Below are 12,812 nucleotides of genomic sequence, written 5' to 3' on the forward strand. Positions count from 1 at the left end.
TTTCTTTGGTGGGGAAGAGGTGTATTTGCAAGATGGCCTTCCCCTGGCCGGCTCTAGACCCATACACCGCAAGTTAATCAAATGAGGCTCATGAAAAATATGCCCATCATCAGAGAAACATGGACTATTCAAAAACACCAATGTGCTTCTGCTTTTCACAAATTGGCAGAGAAGAAGATGCCACTACAGCTTAATGAGTAAAGACAAAGGTCGCCTGGCGCATCGTCTCAAATGGTTAGTGTTTGAGTGAATTGATGGGGTTGTGAGACGTTGGCTCCTTGTAATTTTGCTGTGTCGTTGTTGAAGCCCTCAGGGGACTTCGGCGCTGAGAGGATTCCAGTCGGCAAAGGATTCACGTGCGTCTTGTCAAAATGGAACAGATGCGCGCGCTCTGAATTTGCATATCACTAGTGAGGCGGCAAGGAGGAATTATTGTAGCCTACTGCTAACTGGTCCTGTGGTGATCCTATAATGATACTTTTGCTAATTAAACATACCTGTATTGTTTACAGCACCAGTATCAGTGAAAGTTTGCCTCACTCTAATTTCCTTCTCCACATCCTTCACCGCTCCCCCCACCTGCCCCATAGTGCACTGTACAGCAATGTGTCGTTTTTGTACAACTCCAAACGATGGTAACGGTGTATATTTGTAGAGAATAGCCTAACTGAATCGGCGGCTGTGGGCTGAACCTGCACAAATAGGCTATTATGTAGCCTACGTTGAAAACCAAAATCGTAGACTGAGACAAAAAAAAAAACCAGATGAGCTATGATGTCCAGCTAATAGGCTATTTTAGGAAAATTGGTGCTTAAATTCTATGAAATAATTTCCCGAGAAAGAAAGTGGGTAGTCCACCTGCTTTCCGACTTGATGATTGTCATACAGCAATGGAATACACTCCATAGTCTACCCTTTTAAACCAAAGGAGCCACCCTGATAACGGCAAACTCCCCAAAGAGCAAATGTTTTCGCAAGCTTTTTATCTTTCACGAAGTGCTTTACTATTTTGAACAGGCCAGAGAAGAAAATAGGCTACTTACCGCTTCGATGCGCTCAAAACTGGAGACCCCGTCTCTCCAGATCTCCGCGTCTTCTGGTCGAGATAGGACTTGTCGCTTTTCAGTGCCATGCTGTCAATGCGCTTTGAATTTCTTGTTTAGGTGAGCTGACACTTGGCTTTGACACATTTGACCTCGTTGATTTTCTCATGCTATCTCTGATCCTTCCGAAGGTTAAGGGACAGAGTTATTTTCTTGTTTCGTCTTGTGCCTAATTTGTAGAGTGCAGAGGTGGAGTTAACCCCTGTGTGACGACGACGGTTCAAAAGTTCATAATTGTTTTGCTGCTAGTGGTGGAAAAAAAATATGATCACCTATACTCGTTTCGTAAACTATGGTTTTATAAACGCCACTGACAACTGTGGGTAGGCTATATCGGCTCAAACTTCAAAGCGCAAGACAACAGGCGCTACTTTCAATGCTCTGTCGCCGCTATGTGGATGCTGTTATTCACACACGGTCATCATGCCTTGTCCATCCACGTGCCTATACAGTAGGCTTAAGGTTGCTCAAATTCGCAATGCCTTTGCCTTCCACAAGGTAGTGCCAGAGACTCAAGTAGGCCATGTAGGCCTATGCAGTGACACTGTTATGATGAAGTGATCAGCATTGCAACATTGTGTCAAATAGAGTGTAATAATTGTAATAGGTTACATCAATTGATTTTAGAATACAATATCATCCTAGTTGTCAGCCATCTGTGCGTGCGTGTGTGTGCGCGTGTGACTTTTCCTGAGGGCAGAGTCTTTGGCCCTCTTGAACAGATGCATTTTTTCAGGTCTGTGTGTGTGTGTGTGTGTGTGTGTGTGTGTGTGTGTGTGTGTGTGTGTGTGTGTGTGTGTGTGTGTGTGTGTGTGTGTGTGTGTGTGACTGCATTCAACTTAGAGCAGCGATTCTCAAACTGTGGGCTGCAAAGGTATTCCAAGTGGGCCCTGAAATCATTTTCTAATTATCTAAGTAATAGTTGTTGCTGTGTTGCTGCTGGACCTTTTATTGGGCCAGTGGTGGACTCAACAAAGCATTAAAGAAAATTTCAAGTGGGCCTCAAGTTGGAAAATGTTGGGAAGCCCTGACTCTACTTGTACATTCAGTGTTCTCAGTTTCAAGCATTACAGTCAGTCAGCTTTAATTTCTTCGTAGATATACAAAGGAATCTACATTAAGCTTCTCACTGCCAAAGGTGTACACAAGAAAGGATGAACTGTAGCCCTTTCATGCAGATTGGATCGCTGGTGATCCTATTCTGTATTTGCTGGAAAAGCTTAAATATCTCATAACAACTATGCTATGACACTACCAAGAGTCTTCAGTAGATTAAGACATGGTCATTATCTATTATAACAGATTATCTGCACAAAAGGGTTAAGGTAAAAGATAGGACAACTTGTTTTGTGCACAGTCACTAATATATTAGCACTAGTAAAGAAGCAGGTTGTGGGAGCAAGAGGCAGTTTCTTGCGTGGGTTCACAAATAACAAATAACACAGATAAGTGATGTGTTGGTTGTGGCATCTTTGGAAGCTGATAACATTGATGTTCGTAGTCTTGCTAAAATTCAGTAGGAGGTTCTTGTCTCTGCATCACATGGTCAAAGGGTCTATACTTCCTTCGCTGAGTTTTATCTATGTTCATTTCATCACCCTTATCAGACCCACCGGAACTCATACACAAGCTGATCTAGTTGAGTGGTTCTTAACTTTTTTTTTAACGCACCCCCTTTCCTGTGTCCAAGACAAGCCGCACACCCCCTTCCTAAACGTCTACACGTGTATACTGCACTCACTAAAAACTGATGATTAATCAATGATTCTTGCTTGAGACATTAATCAATACCTTAATCACATTACATGGGGACCAAAACATGTTTTAATTTGGTTTTGATTTGGCCTAATTATAATGTTTGCAAGCAGAATTTGTATTACATCCTCAACAACAACAAAATTCAGTGTACCCCCTGAAATCTCTGGTGCAGGGGGTGCCCGCACCCCAGGTTAAGAACCACTGGTCTAGTTTGCTCTCTAGCTCAATACCTAGTTTAATCAATGTATTTTATTTTATTGAACAATTGATGACAATGCCAAATAACAATGTTCTTATCTAATGGGAAATAGCGCCGCCAGTTTAAAGATCCAAATATGTATAAGCCTATGCTCTAGACCAGTGGTTCCCAACCTTTTTCTTCAGGGATCCATGTTTTTACTATCGTAAGCTTTGGTGACCCAACCGCGAGTGCCTGCACAAGAGGAAGTCACAAGATGCCCTCTGTTTCCTGCAAAAACTCATTGTAGTTATTTTATTCCTCAATTCGTCTTTGGTCAAATATAGAATAAATGTTTAATGTAGCACTTACATTTTGTTGCTTCTATGCGTATAATAGTTAAATGCTTTGTCATCTATTCAACATGGGCTATGTATATTTAAAATGACACCCCTTAAAATCAAGAGGGCTCCACGACCCTCTGTGGATCTTTGGTGACCCATAAGTTGAGTCCCGACCCATAGCTCATGAGAGCAATGCTGGTCAATGCAAACCACATGCATTGACCAGCATTGCTCTCATGATATGATCAAATAACTAACAGAGTATTCTCTTGTCACTTTCTGATTGTGCTATTTTTCTCACTTAAAAAAAAAAGTTCATCCCGACCAGTAAATAGTTACAGTAGGCCAACAGTTTTTCAAATTATTGCACAGGAACTCTTGTGGAGTTTCCCCCCCAATTGTTTGTTCCATGTAATAGTTCATGTTGTTTTTACTGGTAAATATTCAGTGATTCTCTACTGCAATGTTTCTCAAAGTGGGGCGTAAGCCCCCCTGGGGGGGCGCGAAGGCATCACAGGGGGCGTGTGACATCTGATTTTGGGACCCCCCACCCCAAGGAAAGGATTTCCTGTCTCGCCAATAAGCTTAAGCATTATATACATAATTATAAACATTATATTACTAATTGTCATAGGAAATGAACACACATCTGCATTCCACTGCAGTCCCTCTTTGTTTTATATCACCAGTCACCTTTCCTTTGATTCTGAACAGCGCAGCGATCGTAAAATCAGTCTGCACGAGTACTGCTGTTGCTTGGGCGGGGGGGCTCGGAAGCATCCAGACCCTCCGAAGGGGGGAATGATGGGAAAAGTTTGAGAACCACTGCTCTACTGTAAGAGAAGGGGAAGACCTTCTTGGTGAATGTGTATTTAAACTGTATATGTGTATATTTTCTGTTAGGTCAAAACAATTACACATTCCCTTTTTCTAAATTCAGACACATTGTGATCATGGGGATATCTAGGTGGGAAATAGATTAATGTTCATGCATGGTGTCTGGCTGTTGATGTGCTGGAGTGACCATCACTAGGGTTGTGGGTGTGTTCTGACAATCACGCCAACAAGCCTGCTCTTTGGTGTACTGGTCAGAGCCCCAGTTTACTACCCCAGAAAGTCCGGGTTCTAGTCCCGGCTGGGCTCTCCTTCGCTACAAATGGTGTCAGAAGTGGGATGGCTACCGCAAGGCCATCGGAAGCGCACCCATTGTGTGTGATCCATAATTCCATGTGAGGAACCCCCAGGATTGGTGACCCCAGTGATTGTTGAAGCAGATGATGGGGCACAGTGGATGGGAGAAGCATGATGGGCAGTTGCGTGAGGGACACCATGAGTGTGTGGAGTGCATGGGTGTGCTTCCCCAAGAGGAACAAGTCTTGTGTATGCGAGTTACACATGTGCAGACTTAGATGATTTACAGCATAACATAGTGAGGCTGATATTCGCATGCACATACTTTTATACATTTACATGCATTTATGGCAAAAGACAAAGACATGTGTGAACATTCTGTTCCCCTTAAACTGGCGGCAGAGATGGCATCTGACAGTACATCACATTTATGACACAATTCGCCTTTGGCTAAGCCCCGCCCTCTTTAGTTACAGTTGCTAGGTCGGACAGATAAACTTTGAATGCTGAGACATCAACGTGATTTATGCAGTGACTGCAAATCGCAGCAGTTATTCACTCCTAATAAATAAAAAACACATTCATAGTATTGTGAATATAAGTATTTATTTTCTGAACGGTCATGCGATGCATCACAGCTGTTATGGGCTCTTCTATGGGTATCGATAGGCATTGTAACCAGCACCATGGTAAGCCGAGCTCGCATATCTTTTGACCCCTGACTCAAACTTGCTAGACGAAAATTAAATCACAGAACTTGATGGCTGTAGTCCTCTTCAAAGCTACCACAGCAATGTGTAATATTGACGTTTGGCGTTTATATCTTCAGTAGCTTAACAAAATCACGTCCATCAGCTGCTAGTCAAAACACTCCTGCCGCGACCGATAGTTAACTTTGCTAGCGGTGTTTTTTCATTAATTAGGTCAGAAATCCAAAATCCTACTCTGAAACAGGTTCGTGGTTTGCTTACAACCTTACTGAAAAGTGACACAAATGAGATGGTGGCATGATCGGAGCACACAAAGTATGCTTTTGATCCGTGTGTCGAGTGTGAGGCTGCCGAGACCCTTCAAGGCAGACTATCCAGCTCACAGACTTCTACTATAACAGCTGCTAGTAATAGTAGTCCGGTTTTAGGTAAAGAGGAAAACGATTACCTCCCATTACATCGCGGGGAAACGTGCGCCTTTGTCACAAATACGCCAGGCACAATTTCCAATCATATTTTATCATATTTTTACGACCGTATCTTGCTAACTACTTGAAAACATGCGATTTCAGCATTGAGTTCAATGGAGCGCTGTCAAAACTGTCCGAGGTTTGTCCGAGGTCGTCCTTTTGCTGCGCTGTGATTGGTCAAAAAGCACTTTAGGGCGGGCCTTAGCCAAAGGTGAATTAAGCCCCCACACAGTATCTATGATATGGTCATGAGTGTCGGGCTTCTTGCCTGAGGATTGTACTGCCAGTTGGGTAGGTGGAGTAATTGACCAGTGCCGTCCCCTATCTTCCTCCATGATTGAGGTACCCTACACATAGTGGTCCGCTGCACTACTTCCTTCAGGGCACCTGTTGGGCTGCCCCCTGGTGAGAATATGCATGCAATTTTGTTGAGTGCACTATGTGCTGTGGACTTTCTATGGTACTTCTACTTTCATCCCCGTTTTAAGTATTTGATTCTCTCTCAGAAATAAAGGTACAGAACTCGTCGCTGTGGCAGTACCTTCAAGGGGAGTATCATTGTTCTTGATTGGTACCCCAAAAAAGAGGTGCGTTCAGTTTCTTGCAATGTCGACCAATGTGTATCTGTCACCTCTTTTTTGAGGTACCACCCAAGTGACGCAATGGTACTCCCCTTGAAGATACTGCCACAGCGACAAGTTCTGTACCTTTATTTCTGAGAGTGTTCCCTATGCTGCACAATGGAATGGGGAGAGAGAGAGAGACAGGGAAGGACTGGCAAATGACCCGGGCCCGAATCAATCGCGGGTTGCTGACATAGTAAGCTATTGCCCTACCATTAGGGCACAATAGCGCCCAGTTACAGGTTTGAGATACCAGCTTTTTTTGCATTTATGTTTTATGTCAAGGTTCAAGTCAAAAAGAAGTAAAAACATTAGCTTTCATAAAACGTCAAATTACAGTATATTAGACTGAATCATCTAATTGTGACATTAAAACAAATTATTATATGGTGTGACGTCATCGGTCGAATGCTCCATTCATTTCAACGGGGCTCCCCAACGTTCGCACGTCTGTTATTTTTCGATAACGGACGGGTTGGTCTATAACAGACCGCTGTCAATGGCAACAAGACTTTTCACTGCTAAAGCGACTTTTCAACAAGACTCTAATCAGCTGCTGTGATAGACAACACCTGTTGTCCTGGCTACCTAGCTGTTGCCTAGCGGTGTTCCACAACGGCACTGTTTTGTTTTGCGCAGCAACAATCTTAACATTAAATAGGCCTAAATAAATGTCCCCGCCATGTGTGAATCATTTAAGTATATCCATATAATAAGCGGGTTAACTTTCGGCGAGTCGGTCGCTTTGTGGAATAGCAGCACTTCAGAGAGAACAAGACCCCTCCGCTCCGCGTCGGGGTCTAAAGATTCTCTCTGTCGTGCTGCTATTCCACGGTAGCGACCTTTTCGCCGAACGTTAACCCTTACGTTAAGCAAACCATGCATGGTAAAGAGCCTCAATATATATGTGTGAGCCACAAAAGAGTAAGAGTTGTATGAACACGTATTTATTAAGTTTTATAATAGCTGACAAAAAAATCACACATAGCCTACTCATGACAGGGGATGTAAAAATACTATCTTAATAAATCATGATCTAAGTGCATCAGAAACAATAACTTCTTTAAAATAACCACCAGGAAGTTAAAAAAAAGACCATAGAAGGTTCACATGGCACAGTGACTATGATTACAGATTGACTATGATTGCCGATTCTTATGTAGACTGGGCTCAGGAAAGTGTTCACAATCATCCTTATTTCTTCAAACTAAATACATGTCTATCTGGCTTTGGTTTTAGAGATAGCATCCATCCTCCATACATGTCAACCAGCTTCTTGAAGCGCGTGCTCCACTCATTTAGGCAGTCATAGTCCTGGTCGTCTCCAGAGCTGAAGGAGTTGAGAGAGCTGAGAGGCTGCTGGATGTAGATCATGCAGTGGGCTCACAGGGTTCCTGTTGGCCATTTTCATATTCTACATGCTAGAGGTCCAAACAGAAGAGGGAAGCATTACATAAACTGGTGCAGTTACTACAGTACTAAGGTAAGTGTATTACTGAAATAATAAATGGCCTGATTTGAACCAAAGGTCAGTTGTTTGTCCTTACAAATGTCATGGCGAGGAGGATCAACAAATAACCCAGCACACTCATGAAAAATAGAGTAATACTAGGTACTAACAATAACAGTAACCTGACCCATTAAGACAGTGAGTTCACCTGGTGGTCCTCTTCTCTTTCCTCCTGCACCATAGAGGACATCTTCATCTCTGGACCTGCTGCCTCAACGCTCCTCTTCCTCCAGAGGAAGTGGCTCACAAGCCCCAGTGGCACCAATGCTGCACAAGAGGACACATTTCGCAATGAGCATGGTGCTATAGAAATGAAATGGCAGTCAGTAGACTGTGTTGCAAATTATAAGAGACAAAGTCGGCGAAGGTTATGTTTTGACCGCTGTGTATTTATTTGTGAATATGTTCGTTTGTACTTCGTATAACTCAGACAGAACTGAGCCGATTTTTCTGAAATTTAGTGGGATGATTGTTCATGACCCAAGGAACAATCGATTACTTTTTGGGAGTGATTGGGTCAAAGGTCAAAGGTCAAGGTCACGAAAAGGTAAAAACGTAAATTGAGCCAATTTTTATGAAATTTAGTGGGATGATTGGTCATGACCCAAGGAACAATCGATTACTTTTTGGGAGTGATTGGGTCAAAGGTCAAAGGTCAAGGTCACGAAAAGGTCAAAAACGTAAATTGAGCCAATTTTTATGAAATTTAGTGGGATGATTGGTCATGACCCAAGGAACAATCGATTACTTTTTGGGAGTGATTGGGTCAAAGGTCAAGGTCACGAAAAGGTCAAAAACGTAAATTGAGCCGATTTTTATGAAATTTAGTGGGATGACTGGTCATGACCCAAGGAACAATCGATTACTTTTTGGGAGTGATTGGGTCAAAGGTCAAGGTCAAGGTCACGAAAAGGTCAAAAACGTAAATTGAGCCGATTTTTATTAAATTTAGTGGGATGATTGGTCATGACCCAAGGAACAATCGATTACTTTTTGGGAGTGATTGGGTCAAAGGTCAAGGTCAAAGTCACGAAAAGGTCAAAAACGTTTTTCTTTGCCAAGCAATATATGCCAGAACAACGTGTGCGTGTTGAATTGAATAAGAGGTCAGGACTGGGCCAAAAATGTAATATTACGATATTCCGGTCCGATTTAAATGAAACTAACACCAAAATTTGGAGAATGTTATGCCCCACACTCTGAAGATGGCCAGAAAAAAATAAGTGGCGTAGGCAAAGGTTTGCGCTCTACCGAGTGCCCATTCTAGTTCACAATTTATAGAAATGAAAAGTCATTGAATTCAGTAGGCCCACCAGTCACAGAAATAATAACACTGAAGTGTTTTTAGGAAGATGAACTTACTAAGCAGTGCCAAGATGATTCTTAATATTCTTGAGTTGAAAGTACTGTGGGACACTGGATATGCAGTGGGACAGTGGAAGTCAACTCCTTTGCAGTTGCAAACATGGGCGTTTACAGTGCTTGCATGAGTCAAGCCGTGTCTGTCAGATACTTCTACCCAGACAGTGTAGTTAGCTTGATCCAATTTGCTCTTTAAAAAGAGCATAATGACAGATTCTTAAAAACAAGACAATTTGAGATTGTTAGTATGATCATTAAGAATTGGGTTTCCAAGGAATGTAAAAGTACATACTAATATGTAAAGTTTGAAAATTGTCTGATGAACATCTGATTGAATAGTGATAATGACAGGTGTCACCCTTGCAGGAAACCTACGTGTGCCATTCATCTGTGCAGCCCAGCTGCTGGCTGATTCCCCCTTCAGCTCCACACGGTAGGGGGCGCCATTTGTTGCAGTTTTATTATTTGATACTGTGAGCAAGATGGGACTGGGCTCATCATTGCACACTTCCACCATCCTCTCCACAACAGCTGGTGCGTTGTCATTCACATCTTCCAGCTGAATCAACAGAGTCCCAGTACCAGTGGCAGGAATAATATCTGATCATATAAAAAAGGCCACGTTAAGAACAAATACAGAAAAAAACAGGAGCCACAATAAAGGCACAGCAGCAGAGTGTGAAGTGTGAAGAGGGTTTCATACAACTGTCCATAGCCAAAATGAGAGCTTTGTACTGGCCGTCCTTCACAAAGGGAGATTCTCGACCCATTGGAGCCTTTACTTTAATCACTCCAGTGTCTTTTTCAACTGTCAGCCAACCAGCTGGATCGCTGCCAATTTTGTACCTGTCATGACATACAGACAATCATTGCATAGTACAAGTACATTTTTGTTTTACTGTATTGATAATCCTAGTAGCTTGGTTGATAAAATAGTAAATATAGAAATGTTGGCATCAGACTAACTTGTGTGGAGCACGTGACTTGTTGATAAGTTCTGTCCATTCCTATTTTAGTATTGTTTACAAATGCAACATGTTTCATGTAGTTTTCTACTGGCCTTATTTTGAAATATGTAAATAGTAGTGGCAGTAACACTCACGTCACTGTCTGCTTCATGGCTGTGTCTGGATCAGTGGCTGAGTACAGCAGCAGTTTGGTGTCTATTAGGTCAATTTCTCGTGGGGAGATTTTCTTCTCTGCTGGACTGAAGACAGGAGCCTCATTGACGTCCACAACATTGACCACCACCTGAGCGGTGGCCGTTGGCAGAGGCATAGCAAAAGGTACCTCATTCTCCACTGCTACCACAAGTGTGTACTTGGAAATGGCTTCAAAGTCCAGGGGCTGCATATATGAAGGCAAAGAGAAACACCAAGTTAGACAAAAAATGGGCAAATTAAAACTAAATGAAAAAGATAGGATTAGTCTTAGACACCTTGGCTGTCTTGATGATGCCCGCCTGCTTGCTGATATCAGTCTCAATGGTGAACATGCCTCCAGTGTCTCCACTGATGATCTTGAACTTGGCGGCCCAGGTGTCAGTGTTTGGATCATCTCCATCAGTCACTAACATCTTTAACACCGTTTCCCCCACCTTATTCTCAGGGACAGACGCAGTGTACTGGAAAAACAATATGTCACGTCAGTTTAGCAAACACAAAAATACTCACTGAACATGTTTGCGTTCACATATCTATTGTTCAACTGACACTCCCATTTATATTACCTGGGACTGCTCAAACTGTGGAGCGTGGTCGTTGCTGTCTGTCACGGTAATGATTGCTTTGCAAAAGGCGGTTAGTCCATTTCCCCTCATATCAGCTGCTTGGATGTCCAAAGTGTACTTGGGGATTTTCTAAAATAGACAAAAATAAATTCAAGTAATACCAATTCCATAGTGCTTCTCTCTCCCTTTAGCACTTACACCAAAGACTGTAAAATGACATACAATTCTTATTTTTCGAAATAGGTTTACCTCCTTGTCCAGGGCAGCAGAGTTCACCATGAGCTTCCCTGTGACAGGGTTGATTGTGAACATCTCCGCATTTGGCAGCTTTGGGTCCTGACTTGTAATACTATATCTGATGTCCGAGTTATCATTCCCAGGTTCATCAGCATCGGTAGCAACAATGTCCATGAACTCGGTTCCTGCACAATTAATATAATAATTATTAAAGTAGACTTAAAAACATAGAAGGGCAAAAAACTCCAATGATGTATTAATCCGTTCTATGAAATACAGTGAAACAATATAGATATACTGTAGTTTTACTTTCAAAATGCAAAGTCCAGAAATAAAAAGCCAGAATTAAGAAATCTTTTTCTACGGAGTAAGAGGGCAAGCTTACACCACACTAAAAGAAACGAACCTATTTTTGCCGCTTCTGCAACACTCCCCAGGAATGGATTTTGTTTAAATACTGGCTTGTTATCATTTTGGTCTATGACGACGATGTCGATTTCCGTGGGGTCTTCAACATTTTTACCATCTGCCCTTTTTGCATGAGCAAAGAGCTGAGGGAATTAATGGAATTTAAAAAAAAACATAGACGGTCAATTTGTTGAATGCAACTTCCATCAAAATTACATCACAGTTTAAATGTTTTTTTTACTGTTGTTTCAGCCATTCATATGCATACCAAACAGACTGAAATATTGTATATAAGAGTCAAAAATATTCATAAAATTACCGGATATTCTGCTTGTGCTTCTCTGTCCAGCGGTGCGGTGACGTACACAAAGCCAAGCTTGTCAATTCTGAACAGGTTCTTTGGGTCCTGATCCGCTCCTGGGCCTGTAATCGAATAGGTGATCCCAACTTCCTTTGCATGGCTGCTTTTAATCTACACAGTTAAAAATATATATCATGATTTGACAAATGCCCTGAACATCTCCATGAGTACATTCCAAACTCGGTTAATATGACGTTTCGTGCAGCATGAAGAGCTTACTTCCCTGAAATGTCATATAAAAGAAAGAGAAACAGGGGCCTGGTGTTGCAGACTTAATTTTTGTTGTTCCACATCCCAAAATACACCATCCACCACCCATAAAGTATGTACCTGGAACAACTGCTCTGGGAAGGGGCCTCTATTGTTCTCAGATACTTTGATGTCTGGGATGATCCAGTCCCTCTTCCTTCTCTTCAGACCACCATATGACTTTGGAAACAGCAGGACTGGCACAGTTGGGGCGACCTCAGTTGCATCTGGCTGTGGAGGGAAAACATTAAAAGCACTGCTGTCTGATATGTGTCATTTTGAAGTGGAATAAAGGAAAAACAAGCTTTGCACTGTTTATGTATAAAGCAGTGCAAAGAAATAGCCATCCCAGCATGTCCTGCCTAAAGTACACATATAAGCAATGCATTGCAGAGACCTCCTTCAGAATAAGCTTGTCAACTGACTAGCAAACCATCTAGTCCTGCCGTAGCATATCAATTCATATGTAGCCTACATAAAGAGAAACACCAAGCCGAAACATCAGCCAAGCCGTTATATATAGGCTACATCTATGATTCCCTGATTAGGGCAGCCAGCATTCCCACACCAATCACCCCATTGCCACATAGACACCTCAAACTACAAATATCATACCATTACAGTGAATAGACCATTTAA

The 12,812-nt window shown here is 42.2% G+C and overlaps 1 protein-coding gene across 1 annotated transcript in view; it reads right to left on the reverse strand.

The window, feature by feature from the left end:
* Window positions 1–7,254: 7,254 nt before the first annotated feature.
* LOC134439321 (uncharacterized) overlaps window positions 7,255–12,812 on the reverse strand; it is a 49,763-nt gene continuing 44,205 nt past the window's right edge. Inside the window, exons 37-48 of the mRNA XM_063189226.1 lie at window positions 12,255–12,404; window positions 11,883–12,035; window positions 11,562–11,706; window positions 11,168–11,340; window positions 10,919–11,047; window positions 10,628–10,813; window positions 10,292–10,536; window positions 9,893–10,035; window positions 9,565–9,789; window positions 9,190–9,405; window positions 7,976–8,094; window positions 7,255–7,738 (exon numbers count right to left, since the gene is read on the reverse strand). Of these exons, the coding sequence (XP_063045296.1) occupies window positions 7,688–7,738; window positions 7,976–8,094; window positions 9,190–9,405; window positions 9,565–9,789; window positions 9,893–10,035; window positions 10,292–10,536; window positions 10,628–10,813; window positions 10,919–11,047; window positions 11,168–11,340; window positions 11,562–11,706; window positions 11,883–12,035; window positions 12,255–12,404 (1,935 nt within the window). The 3' untranslated portion in view covers window positions 7,255–7,687. The remainder of the gene's footprint in view (window positions 7,739–7,975; window positions 8,095–9,189; window positions 9,406–9,564; window positions 9,790–9,892; window positions 10,036–10,291; window positions 10,537–10,627; window positions 10,814–10,918; window positions 11,048–11,167; window positions 11,341–11,561; window positions 11,707–11,882; window positions 12,036–12,254; window positions 12,405–12,812) is intronic.

This window comes from Engraulis encrasicolus, chromosome 22 (genome assembly GCF_034702125.1).
Source record: "Engraulis encrasicolus isolate BLACKSEA-1 chromosome 22, IST_EnEncr_1.0, whole genome shotgun sequence".
NCBI classification, from domain to species: Eukaryota; Metazoa; Chordata; class Actinopteri; order Clupeiformes; family Engraulidae; genus Engraulis; species Engraulis encrasicolus.